The sequence below is a fragment of the Abrus precatorius genome, unplaced genomic scaffold (assembly GCF_003935025.1).
Source record: "Abrus precatorius isolate BTA unplaced genomic scaffold, Abrus_2018 Scaffold10, whole genome shotgun sequence".
In the NCBI taxonomy this organism is placed as follows: domain Eukaryota; kingdom Viridiplantae; phylum Streptophyta; class Magnoliopsida; order Fabales; family Fabaceae; genus Abrus; species Abrus precatorius.
Genome location: NW_020874292.1, coordinates 964,737 through 988,345, shown reverse-complemented (window position 1 = coordinate 988,345; position 23,609 = coordinate 964,737). Strand labels below are relative to the sequence as shown.

Below are 23,609 nucleotides of genomic sequence, written 5' to 3'. Positions count from 1 at the left end.
AAAATGAACTACCAAGCAGGCAAACGCACACAAAATGACTCCTAATATAAAAGGTATACTGTAGAAGGAAAAGTACGAACGTATTACCATTGGTGGAAAGATACTGTTTGCGCAATTAATTGAACAGTAAACCCGGATGAAGATGATACTTAAACAGGCTAATAACGGCCTCTAAAAAAGGGAGGGAACCGGGTGGTAGTGATAGACTATTTAATAAAAGTTCCCATACAAAGCACAGGTTTACAAATCTTGAATATATGCCTATACAGCAGTAAAAGAAGATGTGTTCCAAGCAGTTCTTTTTGACGGATATTTGTTGACCAGTAGCATGCTTAAGATTACCAAATCAATTTCAAAATTGGGTTACTTTTCATTGATACACAAGTACTCATCCATCCAATTATTCATTTTCAATAGTTTGTATATTTCATTCAAAACCTGTGCTTTGCTTAAAATATTTTTGCTTACTTCAATTGGAACATTACGAAAATGAATAATTGATTAAATTTTAAAATTCAGATATCTCTGAGATATCCATACAATGCAGCACATATAAGTAAGTTTATAAGCATGAAATAAACTCAATAGAATGTTATTCATCAAAAGTAAAAAGGAAGCGGGTATTAATCATCTATTTATATCCTTGCGCAACAAGCTAGGATGCAGATATAAAATTATTTGACTAAGCAGAACTACAGAAGATAGAGTAGCTGGTGATAGAAAATATATAAAAAAAATTATATTTATTTTATTAACTTGAGAACCATTTGGTAATGACAATAATTGTAAAAAAGCATACAACAAAACCTTGATATGTGAAAGCATTTCATCGAATATTAAAGATAGAAAGGTAAAGTTGACAATCCTAAAATCCTTGCCACCAATTCAATGATCTAGTACACCCTGCTCAGTCGCTACTAGGACATTAAGCTCAAATTTCTCGCCATCCTCTTTGCTCTTTCCTCGGAATCAAAGAGATCTATCAAGCCGATACAATAGACCCACAATAGTGGGGTACCAATTCAAGAGTAGTGATGGTGTGGGGTTTTTCACCTCAGGGGTGATCACAAGCACAGATTAAATGATCATAAGGTACACATTCTTGATCGCGTAATCACACAGCCATCCAACTCCTCTCTTAAGAGTAACCTTAAATTGAAGAGCTCCATTTGGTCTTTCTTTTCTTAGAACACATTAAAATTATTCAGAAAGTTAAGTTAAATGTTGTTCTTCCATTTCAACATCAGAACCAGGTTGCATTTCATTCATCTGAGCATACTTATAAAGCTTCTCATTAAAGAGCACCTGAGGGTCCTTCTCAACCAAAAACCCATTACCATCATACCCATCCCTCAAAAACACAGCCCAGTTCATCTCAGTCCCAGCCAAATAAAACGCTCTAGGCTGCTTCAGCAGCATATGATAAGTATGCTTAGTCAAACTAAACTCTTCCTTAAACTCCACAAGGTGATGAATAGAGGCTCTCTTCTCCAACGTCAAGCTCAAGAACTCATGAATCACCCCAACCCTGTACTTCTCCGCCTCCAAACTCCACACGTCCAATTTAGACCCATCCGAATAAGGAGACACCAAAGGAAGCGTGTTCAACAAATTAAGCTTCCTCGAATCATCCAACCCTATATCCAAATCCTTCCCATATTTCACAGGAAACCTAAACTTCCTCTTAGCAGCGTTTTCATCAACCATAAACTCCCTCTCAAGCGCACTCACTGCCAAATGAGGGTCCCAATTAACCAACTCAAGAACCCTCTTCCCATCGTTCTCATCCACAATCCTAAAAAATTCGGGATACTTCAAAACCCTATCTCTGAAATTATCGGGGATGCCGAACAGGGTCCTGCAATGGTGGATCTTGCTGAGGGAAATGCGGTTACGCGCGGACATCATGAGGAGTTTTCGAACCTTGTCGACGCGATTGAGTTCCATGGAATCCATGAGGGATTGTTCCTCTGCGACGAGGTGTTCCATAAGGTCGGTGAAGCCGAGCCACATTTTGGAGTCGCTGTGGCGGTAGGTTTGGAAGAGGAGGGGGTGTTGTTGGAGGAAGCGCGAGAGCTTGCGGCCGCGGGGGAAGCCGAGCTCGCGGTGGAGCTTGCCGGCGTCGTCGAGGCGGAGGACGTGCTCCGGTTGGGCGGAGAGGAATTGTTTTGAGCGCGTAACGAATCGGAAGAGAGCGTCGCGCTCAACTATGCGTTCGAGTTCGGGAATGCAATTGGGTTGGGTTTGGATGGGGTTGGTTCGCGGGCTGTTTTTGGGTTTGCGTTTTTTCTTGTATTTTTTGGGGGTTTTGGTGATGAGGAAGGAGGTGGAAAAGGGGGCGCCATTAGGGTTCCCAATTGTTAGGGTTTTAGAGGATTTGATGTTTGAGAAGAAGAAGAAGCGCCAAGCCATGAATCTGAATGAACATTGATCAATCAAGTAACGTGATTAATGCTTAAACAGCGTAAAGATGAAACAAAAATATTTATATTGAAAAATGAAAAAATGATTTCCGACCTGCCGGATTCGAACCAGCGACCTAAGGATAGCTGTTAGGCGATGTTTCCCACTACAGTCCTCCGCTCTACCAACTGAGCTAAGGTCGGTTTTGTTCACTGAGCTAATCAACATATTTTAACGCGATTCTGGTAACCTGAGCAACTACATCATATTTGATGTAATTCGTAGACTCTTCTTAAGACAAGTTTGGAAATAGGTCGCAGAAAGGGTAGGACGCAGGACAAGTTCAACTAGGGATTTATTACTCTTTTTTTGTTTAAGAATACTAGTTTTTTTAATATATACCATATAGCTCATGGAGGTTTTATTCATGTAAATGTTCACGTATTGAAAACAATGATGAGTTTACAATTTCTTTTATTAATTTTAAAATTTCCTTTAATCATTAAAAAAAGCTCATCACCAAACAAACACTTGTTTTGAATCTACTTTTTTTTATATATAAAAATTATGTATATGCCAATTAAAGTTTTTTTCTTTTTTGTATAGTGAACGTAATTTAGTCCGATCAAACTTCAAGGTTGGAAAATACTCTAAAAACTTCAATATTATTTTTCTTAAATAATTTTCATTGCTTAAAATTTTAAAATTAAAGTCAAATTTTATTTTTAATATTCTTTTTAAATTTTTTTCAACAAGTGCACATGGTATGCTTGTAAATAAATTGACACATCTAAACCATGGTAAAAGGAAGAACAAAAACAAGGTCCTTACATAATTGGTAGATACATGGAGTCCTTGGAGTATATTAACTAATATTCAACTTTTGTGTTTATCATCATTTTTCTCTTATCTCTTCTTGAAAAAAGGAGAGCATGCCCGTTCATTGGGTGTGAAAACGTTATTATTCTTTCCAATTATATTGGGTAATCCCAACACAAGCAACCAATTGAATTGCCACACCACTGCAGTATGCTTGTTTAAACCATAAGTTGTGTAAAATTTACTCACAGAAAATGGAGAATGTGATTTTGATTTCATTTTATAAACATTGACAACATTATCAAAATATAGTTTTGCCGCGCCATTACAGGAGACATTAAAAAAAACTAAAAAAATGATTATGTAAGAACAGGGGGAACTAAACGCTGAGCATTTTATACACCACAGCAAACATAAATGTAACTTATTCTATCATAATCATCCCAATCTTAATCATGTGTCTGTATAACCGTAATCAGACATCACATGAAAAATCAAATCTACCAGTATACTTCTTCATCTGCTCTGTTCCTTGTTTGATAATTACAAGGCCCTATGTGTATACCTTACGGCTACATAGGAGTTGTGGTGGTATCATTCACGAGGGTTAACTTTGTTGTTTTTTTTTCCGGCTTTCTTTCTGTCCAAAATTTTCATTCCCCACTTTCTATGGCGGAGCATTATGACAATAAAATGAACATAATGAAAATGAATATATGAATATTATGGTCTAATTTCTTCTGGACTTGAATGAATTAATTTGCCAATCTCTTAAAGAAAGGTTTCTGGCAGACCAGGAGTCTCTGATCGCTGTCACTTGCAATTTCTACGACTCGCGCATCCCACTTTAGCCTTGTTGTTAGAGCCCTAGCTGACTCTATCAAAGGAACTGTGTCACGAATTATAACCCAACCCTGCACACATGGCCAATGTCAGCAATTCAAAAGATCTATAATATATCAATTCTCTAAGGCTTTGCTTGGGAGTTTTGGAGGAGAGGGAGCGAAAGGGTTTAAAGGATAAGAGAGGAGAGGAGAAGGGAGGAAGAAGGAGAAACTTCTAAGTTCCTATTATAATTCTATTATATCTTCAAATCCAGGCCTTTATACTTTGATTCAATGAAGAAACAGAATATATTGCACAACTGCACCTCAATATAGCTCCACCAGAGTAAAATCTAGAGGACTCCTTCCTTTATGGGATAGAGGCAAGGGTTTCACCTTATTAAGAGTTTGATTAAGGTTTTGAAAATCAACTATGAGAGTTGAATAAAAAGACTTCATTTATGCTCATAGGTTTATATATTTATACCCCGTAGGAATGAAGTCAATAAGAAAATAAATAAATAAGAGGAAAAGTACCAAAGATGAAAAGTAAAGCCTGCAGTATTTTATATACCTCTGGGCGAAGTAACCTGTCAATCTCAATGAACATGTCAAGCATTGAGCATCTGCGCTGCTGAGCAGCTTCAAGGGATAGAAGTCCTGCTGCATGCACCAAATCATAGGTTCTAGGGTATGTTGGAAAGGCCTCACACCTAGAAAGCGCATAAAATCATATAGTAAGAAACAATAATTTGTGTAAGTAGCAACAATCGGTCAAAAGGGCATAATTTTAGGTTGCTAAACAATTAACAACAGTAACCTTTCCACATGGAAGAAAAGTAAAGAATATTTAATTTAAGCTGCAAAACTTTGGTGTGTGATCAAGTTCAGAGATATAAAACCATTCATATGCCTCCATTTAATAGTTTTATGTTTTAAGATGAGTTTATCCTAGACAGCTTCCATGACTAATTGATCATAAATGCGATACTCGTATCTCCTACTCATAATTTTAAATTTCATCATTAAGTAGAGCAAGTTTGTGCATTGTCTGTGGGTAAGCCCGATAGTTCTTGCATTAAGGACAAGATAGGGTTGAATTGGTTCTTGACAGATATAAGCTTCATTATCCATTACTTTTTTAAAATTTATTACTATATTTTTAAATAAACATCGGACATTTGAACTATTTTGTCAAACAACACTAAAATGCATTAATATTCAAACCCTAGTGCAAATGTTATATCCTCCGCCAGCGAACTAAGTACACAACCTGGATCAAGATATTAATGCTTAAACTTTACACAAGAATAATAAGGAAATCAATAATTCTATATATTTGAAAGGCATCAAAACATTAAAAAAAAATTAGAAATAGTAAGGAAGAAAGAATTTAGCAGACGGGTGAAAATTTACATTTAGCCAAGAAAAAAAGAAAGCAAAAAAAGAATCATGAAATTCTAAAATAAGAGAAAGGAGATTAAAATACCAATCATGTAAGACGCCAACATAACCTCTGTCATGGATCAAGGGTAGATAGTTGTGTCCACTTATAGGGACCACATTCATTACCCAGACAGATTTTCCAGCTTGCAACAATGCAGAATTGAAACCACCCAAATGAGCATTCATGTCTAGCACATTTCTTAGCATGTTGTAAGGTGGTGGAGGGTCTTCATCACCAGGTCTCTTTGGATGATCAGAAAATATTAAAGGGGACAGAAGAGACCAATAATTACGGACAGCTGCTCTCCAGCTTTCAGAGTCCTCAGTGAATTCATCAGATTGCAACCCTGACGCAATTAAATATAAACATATTAACATAACTTAATGGATAGGAGATTTCATTCAATGATAGTAGAGTGAAATTCTTCTATTAAGAGATCTATAAGAAAATTGTTGAAGAATGTTACAATTACCATAGATTGCAAGCTCCTTCTTGCTCAAGTGATCTCTGGAAGGCCAGGTTTCCCTCTCTTCAATTGAAATCCAACGCCTGCTATGTGTACCTCCTATGCAGTTTTGCAGTTCTCGATAATATGGAGACTCCACATCGTAGCCTCTGCCACATAACGGAGGGGGAGAACTATTCTTTCTGTAAAAACAAGCAGACAGGTAATGCTAAGAATCGGGGATACTTGTAAAATTTTATGCAGTAAACAAATGCATATACATAACAGGATCCTAGTTACTAGAAATCTACATCCAAGGATATACAAAGTGAAATACAATATGTACGTGCCACAGCAGCATTACCTTGAACTATAACAATTTCTTTTACCAGTTTTCTTCCATACAACAGTTTCATCTTGCTGTGACAGCATATCCCAGCAAAGGTTTTCAGTAAAATCGTGTATGAACTTCCACCTTTTCTGACTTCCTTTGTCACGAGCATTTGTAAGCGGTGAAGTCCAGACAAAGTAGCCACCCGGCTTTAAAAGTCTATCAGCTTCAATCAAGAGAATGCCATCTATACCATGTAATATGTATGTTAATAAGATCAAGCAGACTCCAGATATTCAGTGAATTCACTTAAGCTCAGAACTAAATTTTCAGAATCTTTGGTTCAAACTTTTGAAAGGGGATAAAAATATGAAATAAAAGCAGCTTGACACATGAAATTCATACAGACATATGAGGAGACTTCTGCAAGTTAACCCCAGTTTGTTGGATATGCAATGACTATGGGAAAATAAATGTAGAAGGTATAGTAAGCTTGCAGCTAGAGGATGGATGTAATATGTTGTATTGACTCTAATGAATTTGAGCGAACTGGAAATCCTATTGCTATCAATGATGAACAATTTTCTTGATTTTTTTACAGAAAAAAAAGATCTAACAATGTACAATGTTAAGCTTGACTTTGGATACTACAATTAATTAGCTACTTTAATTAGTATGGCTTCAAAGTTCAGACAAACCTTTAAATTTTGGAAACTTCCTTAACAAAGAATTGAATTAGACGTTTTTCCCCCCAAAGTGTACACCATTGTTTTTTCTTAATTCTGGCATTTCAAAAGTAAAGTTACATCAGAAACAAAAAAGGAATGTACAGCAGGGCTTGCATGCGTGAGGCATCTAAAATGGAAGATTTTTAGTGCAAGTGATATCTATGGTTAGAACAATTCTTTTAATCAAAATGGGAAACGGCTGCATACTGGGCTTAGTTGGAACAACCAGAAAGAACATAGAAACCCAGACAGCTGTCAATATTTCTGTGGGTTCCCGAACAGTGTCATAGGCCTACGCTCCTCAATGGGTAAAAAATACAATACCACAGGAAAGAACCATTTGATGGAAATTAACATATGGTGGTGTGTATTCAAAATTTTAAAAATACTTCCTCTGATCCTTTTCATAAGGCACATTCTAGAAGCATTTAATTGTCATTTTTATAAGGCCCTTCGTAGTATTAATGAAACTTTTTTTTTTCATCTGCCCTTAATAAATGAGAGTAAAATTGTCATGTTACAATATTGAAAAAAAAAACTCAACAAAATTTTAACTAATTTTATTGGTTTGTGTAATTTAGTTAGAAAGAGTAATAAATTGAAGAACCTAAGAATGGATATATTGCAATTATCAGAAAAAACACTACTTAGATTAAAATGGAAACTAAGCTTATTTTGGAAGAACCATAAATGATATAGAAGAATAGCGAACAGTTAATTTTTTCTTTGGTCCCAAAAAATGCAATACCACAAGAGACAGCCAGCCCTCAACGTTCAATATACCCAAGACATAGAATAATGCAAAAGTATAATTTAAAGAAACAGAATGGATAATCACCATAAGTCTACGATAATGAATTTTATTTCTTATTGTTTTATGTCTAATTCCTTCTTCCAATGACATTCATAACCTAACATCTTATTTGGATTTGTTGAATAAAAGCAGAGAATGACAGAACCATGTCGACTTTAATAGAAAATAGTATGAGGTTGGTTTTCAAAGATACCTTTTTGGTCCCAATCAATGCCACATCTCGCACAATGCAGCATTTCAAAGGAAAGAGATGGGAATGGCAATTGTTTTGAAGTGAAAGAAGCAACCATAGCAGGAAGACCCCTCTCAAGTGTAAGCTGAACTTGGCTGCCTGAAGGCTCATAGTTTGCAATGCACATAGTTAAAAGCATACTCTGAAAGAGGTGCGCTCCAAAGCTACCATAGCCACAACCAATATCCAGTATGGTTCTAACCTGTATATTAATAATCCCAGCATGCTCAATCAGAGACATTTCAGGCAAGGAGTGTCACAATCAAACTTTTAAGAACCAATTCAACCAAGTTCACATTCAGTAGCACCACAACCTAACAGAAAATTCATCATAAAACCCTCCAAATACAGGGTACAAAAAATTTATGAATACAGTTTCCCACCAAGCAGATGAGTAAATGTTGTATAGCCAAAGACGTCAAAAACCTCATTCAATAATCCGATGGGATTTTCACCCATTTATCAAAATTAAGCAAAGTAGATGAAGTAGGCTCATTTTTATAATTAACACGCACTGAATTAGTGAATTATGACTAATTGATGAGGGCCACAACAAAAAATAAAATAAAATACTCAAGTAGGCCGTTTTCAGTGGAGAATAAATATTCATTTACCCCAGCCTGTATGAAGTTAGATTCATTTCTGAGTCCAATCATTTCTGCTATTTGATGTGAATAGTCTTCAACGCCATCAAACATAAGAGAAGCTGAACGAAAGGAAATTTGCTCCTCATCGAGCATCATCATCCTGTAACCAAATAAAGAACATGAAAACTTTAAGATGAAACAATAGCTGAACGTATGACAGAAAGTAAAAGAGATGTATATCACTCACCTTTTGGTCAAGCTTCCAGAAGAAAGAACCTCCTGTGCAGTTATTTTAACATTAGCAAGCCATATGATATCCCTTCCTGTAGGCCACTGAAGAGGAATTTTGTAATTTGTTGGTGAGAGAACTAAACAATTTTGGCTGTGCTCGTGGCCACATTGCCGGTCAAACTCATTGCCATCAGAAGAACCCAGAGCTATATTGTCAGAAACATTGAAGCAAGGAACATAATTTTCAAACTCCTGAGAACAGAATTCCAATTCTTTCAACCTCGTGGGAGCATAAGAAATCTCCCCAATATCCAAAAGGTCCAATACAAGCTTCTCCTGTAGTCTTCTATAACCATGGTAAATGTGACCTCTTGATGTGGTCGAAATTGTGATTGTCCACCAAAAAGACCCAGCAAGAGCAAGAATAACTATAAACACTAAACTAAACTTCAAGAAAAAAAGAACTAATTTATGCCTACTTCTTGGAGTGCCAACAATGAAGGGATCAGATGAGAAACCATTCTCGGTTATGCCATATTTAGAATGAGAATTATCTGCAAAAAGCAACCCAAAGGGAGACCTCAAGGGTGAGCAGCTGTGACCAGAGGAACCTCTTCTATCCAAACCTTCCTTTTCTGTTTTATCTTTGGATTGGGAGTCCCATGAATCGTAGTTATTCTCAGGGATCCGAACCGCAGATACCCCTCTGTGCAGAGGCCTGGACATTCTCTAACCAATAAGGTCGATGCTTAATGTGCAACTATTTTATGAACACACCCAGAAACACATAAAGCTTCGTTATTCCAACATCATTCGAATTTGTGTAGAAAAAATCATGAGGTGAATCCGCCTCCAGTCAGCAAATACAAACCTAACATTAAAGAAAGCTGATAGATAGTGTTCATTTAATAAATAGAACAAGGCAACAACAAGAAGCAATTTAAAACACCAATCCAGCGAGCAAACAAAACAAGGTTTCTATTCAGAGAATCAAAAACATGGGAATGAGAAGAACGTAAACAATTAAATAATAGAGGATTCACACCACCAGATCCATTACCGACCCAATATTAAAATGCATATGTACGAACAAAAGATTTAAATTATAACACCCCCCCCCCAAAAAAAAAAAAAAAAAAAAAAACCTTGAGTGGTGATTTCAAGTTTGTACTCGGAAAGAACAAGATTCGAAAAAATTAAAGTTGAAGTATAGCACATGGGTTGGTGGATAACAAAACAGTTAAATCACTTTGAGCTACTTGCATCAACATTAACTATAGTCTCATTAAAGCGTAAGCTCATTTTCCTTAAAAGAAATAAAAGCACCTTCATTGTTCACCAAATTGCAACATCGCAACCCAGAAGCGAATCATAAAAAAAAAGTGAATGGTAATTATGGTAAAAAGGTAAATCATGGCCACCCCAATCGAAACCCAGAGGCGAGTGATTAAAAAGCGCAAGCTCACCTTCTGTTATGTTTGAAAAAGAAAACAATTTGACGTACCCCCGATGGAAATTGAGAAAAGAAAAACGAAATCCCATTTAGATCAATGGAGGAAGCAACACGAAAGAGTGAAACATTGGGTCAGATCAAAGGGAGTGAAAAGGAAGAGGTTTAGAAGAAGCAATGACAAGTACCTCCTCCTTGTTGGGGGCAAAAAGGAGAACAAAATTAAGAATCTCGAAGAACCAGAGTGAATCTTATGGCCTCCTTCGTTGCTTGGTACACACCACTCACAACAACGACACCGCCTCTCTTTATCTGTCTCTCCTTTGGTTTGGGCTTTGCTTTGGTTTCTCTGTATCTTTCACACTCCCTGCTTCCAACGCTAACTCTGCTTCCGAAAGAAACTAACATAAGCACAAGCACATTTATAAAGTAATAATTAATTGCCACGAATTTATAAAGGAGTATTTCATAATGCTGAATTATAAAAGTATACAAAATAATAGAATGTGAAATTAACTTTTGACATATAATATCACGAATATATTTTAATCGTAATTTTAATTTTTTTACGTGATTTTTATTATAGTTTTTTATTCTTAAATTAGAAAACTTTCTTCACTTTTAAGTATAGTATTAACCTATATTAATTACGTGCGCTGAAATGAAGGAAGTGTAGGAAGTAGGAAGCTACCTAAAAGGGAACCCTAATTAATCTTCTAAAAGAAATGGTGCCCGCTGATGTTATCCTATCAAAAAATGCACACATCTTGTGAAAATGGAAGGCAATTTATCGAAGTCCTGTATGATCCCTTTTTGGGACTTGTTAACATTAAAGATGAATTAAATGTATTTATTGATAAGTGTTTTATTTTAATGAAAAATTGAACTTTTTAATATTGAAATCAACCATACTCAACACTTCTTAATTCAGAAATTGAGCTCATCTCCATTTAAAAAAGGTAGATCAGTGATGATAATCAAATCTCAAAAACAATGCCATATATATCAAGTATAGCTGAACCAAGCTTCATATTTTTATTTTGTTAATGGAACGAGGGGAAAGAGAGAGAGAATGGAAACAGAGTGAGAGGGAGGGGATGATACACGGGGAAAAAAACAAAAGGATTCGTCGTTTGTTTCTTAGTTTTATTTTATGTAAGTAATGCTAAATGCGTTTTGACTGGAGCATGAAATGGTGGACACTGACCCTACCACACCTTAGCTATCATGATTTCATAAATGCAACTATTGGTACGCATTCACGCTTGCATGAGGTCACGTCGCCACCCATCATTTGTTTATTTTTACTTTACTTATTTGGCACTTCCGGACCTGTTTGGCACAAAACCACGTTTTACTGAGTCATAGGAAGCACTTACCCAACTCCGGTTTTGTGAGCGAAAATTCACCTCCTTTATTTTTCTATCAAACAAATATTCACCAAGCTGTACCTGTAACCTATCATATGACATGTGGAAAAGCTTTGACATGTCTTCACTTTTTCGAGATTTCCCTGTCGTCGGAAATGATTTCGCTTTTAGGAGGTTCAATATGCCACGTAGATTCATGACTTAGAACATTATTATTATTATTATTATAATAACACAGAGAAAGACAGATTTTCAAAGTGTAATTACTGACCATGATCATTTCACATTTTGACCTAAGAGGTCTCGCTCGGGTATGCTTATTGCATAAAAGGTGTAATACAATATAATGATGTTTATCCGCTTTTTTATTATTTGTCCTTATCTTGATGATATTTATTATTTAGCTTAATTGCATTCTTAACTCTCATATGTATGTGTGTTTTGAATTTTTTAGTCTTAATTGTTTATACTTTTTTTAAGTGTTTAAATTTAGTTTTGACTTTAAAATTAATATTTTTGTCATATTATATACATTTTATTTTATATTATTAAAATATTCTGCATATTTTTTTATTTGTTTAGTTAACAAAGTGTCATATTTATTATATTTTAAATACAAATTTGAAGTAAAAAATTAGTTTAAATATTTAAAACTTAAAGGAATTAAATATGAGCAGTTAAAATTGAAAGACCACAATTACACATATATTGAAGATTAGACATATAATTAAACTTTATTATTTTTTATAAAAAAATATATGTTACCATGTTTTTCTTGTTGTCTTGGATTTTATTTTTAGAACTTTTATGATAATAATATAATTTAAAAGTGTATTTATTAAGATAATATTATTTAAAAATATTTATTAAATAAGTGAAATCAAAGATATTAAAAAAATACACATTATACCACATGATGTGAGTAAATTTTTTATGTGTTGTGTTTATTATAATTTATCAATACTATTACGTGACACCTATTAAATTTGTATATTTTGTAATAAATTTTTATTCTAATGTTGACAAATAAAAATTGTGTTTTCTTTTTTCTTTCATCGTGTTTTTATTTTTTATTTTTTGTTATATTTCAATTACTATTATTTACGTTATATTTTTATTATTAAAATAAAGTTTATTTGGATTTATTTTCAGTTAAACTCTTGTTAGGATAAAGATAATTACTTTTTTTATGCAATCAATCACTTACATTGGATATTAAAAAGTTATTCTATTAATTTTTCATTTTAATAAAGTGTTAATTTTCAACATATCGAATGAAACAAAATTGATAAGTTGTTAATTTTTAAAATACGATATATTTTTGCATAACACTACTTTTTCTTTTTCTTTTTTATTATTAAAACGGTTAAAAAAAATTCTAGAAAAAAAACAGAACTACACAAGAAAACTAGAAGAACAAACTCCAACCGAATCAAGACTCATAAAAGGGGATTAAAGAGGGAAATCTTTCTCAAAACAAATGGTGTGCTTAGGGAAATCTAATCCCAGATTAGCAAGCAAATCAGCACACTTATTCATCTCTCTAAGAATATGTCTAAACTTGATAAACATAATAGTTTTTAACATACTCCTAATTTCAGAAATGACATTAAACATCGGGTAATTTTAATAATGGATATTCAAAACTAATTGTAAAGTCTCATTGGAGTCAGTTTCTATCCAAACAAGTTGGACATTCTTCCGGATCACTAATTACAGTCCAAATAAAAAGACCCCACAATTCAGCAGTTAGGGGAGCAGAAATTTAAACCCCTGTAAAATCTAGCTATCATTTAACCATGGCTATCTCTAATTAGACCGCCACATCCAGCAATTTTGTGAGCCTAGGAGACAGCACTATCCACGTTCAGTTTTAGGTGACCAATAGGGAGAGGAGACCATCTATCTTGAGAATAAATGTCCACCAGATCAACATTTGTTTTGAATTTATCCCTGCAACAGGAAATTAAATACTCAAAGCCATGACGAATTATTTGATTAAGAACACTCGGAGTAGCAACAGAAGAGTTGAAGATAGCATTATTTCTTTTCTTCCAAAGGTGCCAAACAATAATACCAAAAATTATGCTCCAACATGAAAAATTATTGAACTTTGGATTAGATAAATTATTAAACAGCCAATTTGACAAACCCATACTAAAAAAAGATGCCTAATTATTAGGTAAAATATAATAATCCCATACTTTTTTTGCAAACCAACAATCTCTAAGAACGCGCATAACTGACTCAGGAGCAATATTACATCTAGAGTAAATGGGAGAATTACCCACACCTCTTTTCCATCTTTTCTCATTTGTTAATAACCTGTCATAAGACGCTTTCCATAAAAAGAGAACAATTTTGGGAGGTCTATGCCATTTCCATAATATTTTGAAAATGTTCTTACTTAAGACAAAATGTTTATCAGTATTATTAAACAGGAAATAAGCAGTTTTTATAGAAAATAAACCATCACTTGATATGTTCCAAAACACAAGATCCTAACCTCTACTAACATCTAGCGACTTGACCTGAGCTATGGCATCACAAATGAAAGGAGGAAGCATCTTCCTGATCCTGGGCCAATCCCAATTGCCTTGGGCAGAGAAGAAGGCCACAAGGATATCATGGTCCTCCTCCGAGACAGAACACAAGGCATACAAAGGTAGGTTCTGGATATATGGAATCCAGTTGTCCCCGCAAAACTTGGTAAATAATCCATCATTGACCATCCAACCCAACCCTTTAAAAAAGATATCCCAGTGAGCAATTAAATTTTTCCATAGATAGGAGGGTTTATTGCCTAAACTAGATTTCTTTTCTATACAAAATCTATATTTGTGATGCATTACCTGGGTCCATAACTCATGAGGGGACTTAATCAATCTCTAAAGTAATTCATCATGTATACTCTATTCAGCAACGAAAGATCCATGAAGCCCAAACCCATTTCACTTTTGGGCTTACAAATTAAAGTGACATTTTCTCTTTCCTAAAGATCCCCAAATAAAATTCTTACATATACTATTAATTTCTTTACAAATAGTGTTAGGAATTATCATAGTTTGCATAAGGTAGGAGGGGATGCTCATTAGGCAAGATTGAGCAAGGGTGACCCTCCCAACCAAGGATAAAGTATTCATTTTTCATAAAGCGAGCTTCTTTATAAGTTTATCAATAATGAAAGCAAAATATTTTCTACCTAATTTTTTATTACTAATAGGGATACCTAGGTAGTTACTAAAGTTGTGCGAACTTCTAATACCTAGCCAATTACTAATATTCTAAATAATAGTAGAGTCAGTATTGATAGAAAAAATTATGGAGGACTTCTCTTTATTAATTGAAAGGCCAGAGGCTATAGAAAACTCAGTGAGGACCTTATGGATAATATTGGCTTGGTTTAGGTTAGCCTTTGCTACTAAAATTATGTCATTAGTAAAAAAATAAGTGAGAAGCTTTTGGGCCATGATTATTGAAAGAAAAGGGAACCCATTCTTGATTAGCAATCTTATCTTGGATTAAATGATCCAATCTTTCTAAATAAAGCACAAAATATAGGGGAAAATGGGGTTCCTCTGCCTAATACCTTTTTCAGGTTTGCATGTATGGGTATTATTGTTATTTCAATTAATGAACATAGAAGTAGAGGATATACATTGATAAATCAGATTCACAACATCAGCCCTTAGGCCAATTTTTTGGAGAGTATTAACAATAAAATCCCATCTAAACTATCATAGGCTTTCTCTAAATCAATTTTAATAATCATATAATCACTCCTGTTTTTTAATTTAGCAGTCGAATGCAAGAGTTCCTGAAGGATTAGGACATTATCTATGCCTTGTCTCTCTAGAATAAAGTTAGTTTGATTGGCAGACAACAGATTGGTTAGGGTTTCCCTAATTCTATTGGCTAATAATTTTGTAACTATTTTATAACTCAAATTGCACAGGGATATAAGTCTGAAATTTTTAATATGTTCAAGATTTTTTATTTTTCGGGATAAGATAATAGCAATATCATTTATTATAGCTGTATTTTTTGGATTATTGAAAATATCTTGAACAAAATTAAAGATGAAGGGTGCCAATAAATTCCATTGACTTTTAAAGAAAATTGCATGCAGCCTATATGGGCCAGGGGCTTTGTAGTTCCCTATGCTAAATAAGAAAGCTTTTTTACTTCTTCTATGGATGGACTAAAGTACAGCCTATCTTTATCGTGCTCCCTAAGAGGGGAAAAGGATAAAGTACAATTAAGTTCAGTAGAGTCAGATTCAGGAACAGAGTATAAATTTCTAAAAAATTCCAGGGCCATAGATTGTAATTTAAAGGGATCAAACTCCCAATCACCCTTGTCATTTTTAATGGCTTCTATCAAATTCTTATGTCTCCTAATGACAACAATCTTATGAAAAAACTGTTATTCCTATCTACTAACCTAATCTAATTAGATCTAAAATGATGATACCAATATATTTTTTTATGGTCCAATATTTGTTGATACTCTTGCCAAAGAGAGGTCATAAGATTGGAGAGGAAAGTGTTACTTCCTAGATCTAATTTTTTGGAAACTCCATTAATTCTATTGAAAATGTGTTTTTTTCTATGAAAAATATTCCCAAAAGTAGACTTATTCCATTTAGTAATATTAGTTTTAAATATAGCTAAATTTTCATTCCAAGAGTTTAAGGGAATTCATGAAGCTTTGACTTGATTATAAAAATCTTTATGGGTAATCTAGGGAGCAAAGAATTTATAGGGTCTACCACCCTCATGAGTATTATCTTTCTCTCTAAATTTAAGCCAAAGGACATGGTGATCATACTTCAATAAAGGAATATTAATAAGAGAGCTAGAATAAAAGGAGAGACGCCAAGATTCATTAGCTACAACTCTATCTATCCTTTTTTTCAAGTTACCTTTCTGCCAAATATAAGGGCTAACCCTAAACCCTATATCCTGGAGACCACAAACATTTAGGCAGTTTGTAAAACCCTGAATTTGGATAAGGTTTGCAATATTGCCACCCACTTTCTCTGTTTCAAACAGAATGGAGTTGAAATCTCTTACAACACACCAAGGAATATCTATATTTAAACTAAAATCCATTAGATAATGAAAAGACCATAACTCAATAGCCTAAGGATGTTGTTACCCTTTAATTTAGGTTTTTATGAACTGTCTATTTTAAAATTGTAGGGGTATTAAAGGAAAGACCTTTTCAAAGTTAATAAATGACTTAATTGGTATTTAATACCAAATTAAACTTCATAACTTTATTTGAACCTATGATCAGTTTAAAGAAAGCTGATGGAGTTATTAAAAAAATAAACTTAGATGAACCAGTAAAGATATATTCTATTGAGTTTTCTGGTGGCATTTGATGTTTCTAAAACTCTAGAAAAATTAAGGCTATTGTTATTAAAAAAAAATTAGACATTTCATTCATTTAAAAATTAGTCGTCAAGGCAAGGAAGATTGAATCTTGTCCTCTTCCTATGTTAGTCCTCATGAGAAGCAGAGAGTGAACTATTGAGACGAGTTAATGCATAATACTACTTTGTTATTATTTAATTTTCTATTTTGATAAATAATTTTTTAACAATATTATTTAAGTAGTTATTATCAAATTTCATAATTTTAAATTCATGATAATGTAATTTTTTTTTATTCTTTAACAAGACAGTGGTTAAGATTTTGAAATTTTAAAATTACATAATTTTTTTTCACGTCACTTAAATGTCCAATGATAGAAATCTTTATAATGACTTGAACATTTACTTTTATTTAGTTTTTAAAATGAGACGGGCCAGTTAATAACAATAAGAATATTATTGAAAGTAAAAGAGGCAGTAAATTAAAAAAGAGGATGTTAGTTGTTATTATCATCTGAGGTGATACATGGAATTTAATTACACTGAAAAATTACAGAATAAAATGCTTTTTTTGTAATGGAAATTGTGTTTCTGAGCGCTGACCGACAGGCATCGCATGTGACGAAAGTGTCAAATTTGGTAACCATGAACGGTTCATAATGTAAAGAAGAATGATATTAAATTCCTAAAAGTTATATAAACAAAGAAAACAGACATTAATTAAAATAATAACATTCGGAAGTGGTTCGTACCTGATTCGATAACTATGGCCACTCTGGCAAGCAGAGCTAAAATACGTTGGGCTTTATCCTCTTTCACACACTCTGAATAAATATTGAAAAGGCGAAAATCATGCCAGATTTTTGCTAGACACCTGTTATAACACTTAAATAAATATATTAAGCTTTATTTTTTCCTTCTCAACCAGCTCTTAAATTTATATATTGAATTAATTGATCCTTCCGTTTACTTACTAATGTTAACTTAATTACTAATAAATTTTGTAGATACTAGTTAAAACGATAAAAATAAATATTTTTTAATTAAATTTTACATTTCATTTCATTAAAATTTAAAAAATTATTTATTATACTTTTTTATTGGATGAATTGGCGTGTACTAGTAACACACACACACACAAGGCTTTTAACGAAACCTTTTTGTGATCAATTTGGGAGCAAATGAAGCCGAAAGTAAATTATGTGAGAAGTTAATGGAGTTGGATAGCAGCACAGAGAGACTGATATTCGCTGTAAGAAGGTTGGACACTTCAGCTCCATTTTAAGTATTTTAATTATAAATTAAAGATTACTTTACTGATTTATTAAATTTAATTTATTGAATATTTAAAATTTAATACATAACAATCAGAAACAATTTTCAATTAGTAAGTTAACAAGTTAATAGATTAATTTAATACACGAAATTTGATAAATAATTAAAATTAAATTAAAAGTTAAGATATTTGGTTTTAGAAAGTATAAATTAAGACAATTACATACTTTTTCTTTCAATCTGTTAGCTGATGCTACGAGAATCATTAAACTTCGATCTTAGCTTCTCTCTTTTCTAATTTATTTTATATTTTTTTGGTAAAAAATTATTTTAGATTGATAAATTAAAATATACCCTTTTTTAATTGGATAACTTAATTAAAAATTGCATAAAATCATATGGATAATTAAATATTTTTACTTTTAGGATAAAATAGTTTTAAGTAAGTGTTTTATAATATTATATATATAATTTTTATATTAAAAACTTAAATTCAGCCAATTTTATTTGTTAAATTACTTAAATTAAGACTCATTTAAACTTTTATTATGAAAAAGGTCGATTTCTGTATCATTTATAAAGTTTTACTCGTTCCTACATTTTAACTTTTTTTTTTTTACAAAAAATTCATTTTAATCAAACAATCTGATTTATTTAAATAATAGTTATAATAGAAATATAGTAAAATTTAGCTACGATATTTTAAAAGTATATATGCTCATTAATTTATTTAAAATACTAAATTTATTAATTTATATATACTTTTAATCTCATTAATGTTTTAAGTTTATATTTATTAGCTTATTTAAAAAGCCTCATTATAAAATATGCTTTTAATATAAGTTTAAACTTAAAAAAAAACATATACCTTAAATGTTTATAAAAAAACAAAAAACACATACATCAAATAAATAATTAAATCATTAAACTTAAAAAAATAAAAACTGGTTCATATTAAACATGTCCTAACTAAGTAATCACATTTCCATTTCGGCCATAAGACCTGAAGTTCAAGGGTTTTTTGCCTGTATAGGGTTAAATCAAAAATATTTTATCTGTATGGGGTTCTTTGACAAAAAATTCCCTGTCTAGGGCGATTTGTGAGTGTCGTAAAAACTGTTGGCGACACATGATCAAATATCGGCTGAAAGAATGCCGACACAGATGTCAGACCCGACTACTGAGAGCGGTTCAAAAGGAACCGCTCTCTAATATAGACATCTTAGAGTAGTTACTTTCAAACCGCTCTCATAAATCAATTTTAGAGAACGGTTAGAAAGTAACCGCTCTAAGAAGTGCATTTTAGAGAGTGGTTGTTACGGAACCGCTCTCTAAAATGGACTTTTGAGAGCGGTTCAATTCGAACCGCTCTCAAAAGTCATGTGTGTCGGTTAAATTTATGCGACACTTGTTTATCGGCTGAAAGAATGCCGACACTATCTCTCATCAGATGCGATATATAGAGGCAGATGCCGAAGTGTATTCTGCTGCTGCATTCCGCAATTGTGAGGATAGGGGTTTCGCAATTGTGAGCTGTTCTGCTGGAAGAAAAAGGTTAGAATGTTATTAATTTATTGTTTTAAATTTTTTTATTATTGTAAATAAACTTCAATTAATAATTTTAATATTATTATAAATAAATAAATAAAAATAAAAATATTTGTAGTAATAAATTTAATTTATTTAATGTTAATATAATATTATTGAAAATATAAATGTAAAAATATATTATTTTAATGTTGTGGTAATTATTTTTGTTACTATTTGTTTAGGTAAAGTTTTGTAATAATTTTGGTTGTATTTTTTAATTTGATACACAGGATGACTGAAATTGTGGTTATTTTATACTGGAATGGAAGAGTGTACGAAGGAAATGAGAGTATCATATTTGAAGGGAATAAGAAAATGATTAAAATAGAACGTGGAATTACTTTTGAGATGTTGAAAAAAAAATACATACAAAATTGAGATTGTACAATAGTAATGTAATTTCTAGACTAATTTCACGAATTTTAGTTGATTCAAGGAGTGGAAATTACACAATTTTAGATGTATGTGATGATGAAGACATTGACTATATGATAAGTGCTTGTAAAAAACGACATGAAAGAGTAGTTGAGTTATATGTAGATATTGCAGTTGGTGAAACTTCTCATGTAGGTGAAAGTTTGTTATGTTTAAATGTATCACTTCCAACTGTGTCTGTTAGTGACAATGAAGAAGAGTATGCAATTGGAGGAGGTAATGTATAATATTTATTTTTTTAACTATTATATATTTTAATTTAACTATTTTTTTATTTTTTTATTTTTCTATATTCCTATTTTCCTATTTTTTACATGCATTACAAAATCACTATAAATATAAATTTTTACTAACCTCCTTTTGCTAAGAATCTGGACCACCGAAAGTCCCTCTCACAATAGCCTGGACCACCACCGATTGCAATATTCCTGAGACCAAAAACAGAAGCAAGAATAAATATTTTATATTTATATCTAATATACACTATAATATTTTTTTCTTACCTTTCAAAGCTTTAAAAATATGCAATCTATCTGCCCTGCTTCTCCACTTCACCTCCACCTTTGCGTTTTCAATTTGCAAAAAATTTTCACCGAAGAAGATGAATAACAGAACAAAGATGGAGGGCCTGGACCAATCAGTGTGTGTCGGTCCTGAACAACCCGACACTGGTGTGAACCGCTCTCTAACATGACTTTTGAGAGCGGTTTGAATTGAACCGATCTAAGATGTCTATATTAGAGAGCGGTTCCTTTTGAACCGCTCTCAATAGTCGGATCTGACACCTGTGTCGGCATTCTTTCAGCTGATACTTGATCATGTGTCGCCAACAGTTTTTACGACACTCACAAATCGTCCTAAACAGGGAATTTTTTGTCAAAGAACCCTATACGGATAAAATGTTTTTGATTTAACCCCATACAGGCAAAAAAACTCGAAGTTCAAACCCCATTATTCTACTACATAACCAGATGCCTTTCAAATTGGTGAATAGTGATTAGTGAGTGTTGTAAATGAGGAATCCGAATGGCTGCGCAGAGTTTGAAACTAATCCACAGTCACCATTGATTCGCGTTCAAAAAAGTTATAATATAATGTTAGATTATTTTTTAATCAATTTTTTTAAAATAGTAAATGTTTTATTTTTATTATTCTTGACCTTTTTAACATACATTAAAAGATTACTTAATTTATCAATTTTATACAATATAAATGAATTTTAAAAATTTTAACATATATTTCAAAAATATATAAAATATTAATTTCGAATCAAAATGTACCCATTCAGACTAATTTTACCCTTATCTCTATAAATAAATACATTAATATATTTAATATATTTTATTATTAATAATAAATATTTATACTCTTTTTTATTATAACATCTATATTAATGAGATAATTATTAATTATTCATATTAATTAATATTTATTCATTTGATATATGGATTATAATTTATCTATTTTAAATTAAAATATTTTTAAATACACTGTAAATTTAGAATCAATTAGTCTGACTCATGTAATATTGCATATAATAAAAAGTATATACATAATATATTTTTATATAAAATGAAACATATAACAATATTAATGTATTAACTTGTATTAAATTTTGTGATTTTGAATAAAATCTTACTATATGTATAGTATTATATAAATTAGAAAAAGATTTAAAATTCACTATAAATACACTAACTTTATTAATTATTATTATTATTATTTATATTTTAAACAAATTATAAATATATGACATATAATTAATTTTAAGAAATGATAAAAAGATATACTCTTTAACTCATTTCCTGTGATCAAATTGTATTTAAAAAAATAACTAGTTAATTAAAATTTTAATTATTATATCTTTTAATAATTAATTAAAAGTATGCGTTAAACAATATGTTTAAAGTGGTATATTATTAACATTTTTTTGACATCAATTAACTACTTATTTATTTATAAAAAACTAAAGAGAGTAATTTTTATTAATTTTTAACATGCATTTAATAATAAATGTTAAGAAGTATAAATTAATATTTTTATTAAAAATAAAAATATTTATGACATCAAAAGTATAAAAAAACATTCAATGCATTGTTTTTATAGTAATTTAAAATCGATAATAAGATATATATATTACTTCTCACTAGTCACTAGTTAATAGTTATCTTTTAATACACATTAAAAAATAAATAAAATTTGATTATTTAAAGATTTTTTCTCTTACGTACAACAATTGTGTATTTTATTATTGGATATATTTGCAATTTGTTTTTAGAATTAACCAAATGAGATACCAATTCTGAATAAACTGACCCAGTGTAGGTGTAGATTTGAGTCGAACAAATAAAAAATATTTAAATACAATTTGAACTTATAAAAATAATACATAAAATACATAAAATTGAATTTCTAAGAAATTTAACCCGTTTTGTATAAATAAAAAATTAAAGCATTCATATGAATTTCTTCTGTGTGTTTACCCCTTCACAGTTGAAGGTGAGAATGGAATATGGAAGAACAGCAAAACAAGTATTGGAATCCTTTTTGCATGATACTTGTCATTGGCTTAGCTGTCATTTACTACAAATTTACTACTATTTTTACCTTCTTTTTTTTTTGTTTAGAAAAAATATATACACCTATATATATATATATATATATAAATTATTATTCTTTCACTGATATTATTTCGTTCATATAAAATATATATTATTTATTAATAAAGGATAGATAATTAAATTTTAAAACAAAATAAATAATTTATTAGTTCTATATTTTTTCTAGATAAATAAATAAAATCAAAATTAATACTACAGTTATCACTGCTTGTATTTACACTCGCTCCTTCATCTTTTTATACAAATAGCATTTCTATTACCAAAAGCTAGGCAGATCTTGATCCCTGGTTTGACTTTAACATGCCTGTGAGTCAAAATGGGTACAAAAGTGATTGAAGAATGGAACTCATAATAAACCGAAAAATAGTCATTTTGCATATATTTGTTGGGTGTAAAATGAGAAAAAAAATAAATAAATATATATATATCAGGAAAAAGTTAAATATTAGAATATAATACCTGTAATAAAATAAACCTTGCTGTCATATATACATAGCTAAGATAGTCAAAACAGCTCACGTGAGGTCGCGTTCCTGCATTTTTGTTTTTTCATCCTCAATGGGTTGACCAATGTGGGAATGCCTATGGCCTTGTCGTAGCAATGAAGGAAAAGGCATATTATTGTAA

At 31.6% G+C, this 23,609-nt stretch overlaps 2 protein-coding genes and 1 non-coding gene across 7 annotated transcripts; all 3 read right to left on the bottom strand.

Moving 5' to 3' along the window:
- Nucleotides 1-720: 720 nt before the first annotated feature.
- LOC113870851 (protein WHAT'S THIS FACTOR 1 homolog, chloroplastic) lies at nt 721-2,444 on the bottom strand. Its single transcript, XM_027507362.1, has one exon. The coding sequence runs from the start codon at nt 2,410-2,412 to the stop codon at nt 1,213-1,215; it is 1,200 nt and encodes a 399-aa protein (XP_027363163.1). The 5' UTR covers nt 2,413-2,444; the 3' UTR covers nt 721-1,212.
- Nucleotides 2,445-2,511: 67 nt separating this feature from the next.
- TRNAY-GUA lies at nt 2,512-2,606 on the bottom strand. Its single transcript has 2 exons — nt 2,570-2,606; nt 2,512-2,547 (listed from the first exon to the last, which is right to left on the bottom strand). It is a non-coding gene; the product is annotated as a tRNA-Tyr (tRNA).
- A 1,246-nt stretch (nt 2,607-3,852) lies between these two features.
- Nucleotides 3,853-10,729, bottom strand: LOC113870827 (probable pectin methyltransferase QUA2). 5 transcript variants are annotated; one of them, XM_027507328.1, is made up of 9 exons: nt 10,328-10,729; nt 8,878-9,732; nt 8,658-8,790; nt 8,005-8,245; nt 6,303-6,516; nt 5,966-6,141; nt 5,536-5,839; nt 4,621-4,759; nt 3,853-4,136 (listed from the first exon to the last, which is right to left on the bottom strand). In XM_027507328.1, the coding sequence occupies exons 2-9, from the start codon at nt 9,585-9,587 to the stop codon at nt 3,978-3,980; spliced, it is 2,076 nt and encodes a 691-aa protein (XP_027363129.1). In that variant the 5' UTR covers nt 9,588-9,732; nt 10,328-10,729; the 3' UTR covers nt 3,853-3,977. The 5 variants fall into 5 exon arrangements, with proteins under 5 accessions (XP_027363129.1, XP_027363146.1, XP_027363121.1 ...); XM_027507345.1 differs by having other exon boundaries at nt 8,878-9,748; nt 10,500-10,729; XM_027507320.1 differs by having other exon boundaries at nt 10,500-10,729.
- Between the last annotated feature and the right edge of the window lie 12,880 nt (nt 10,730-23,609).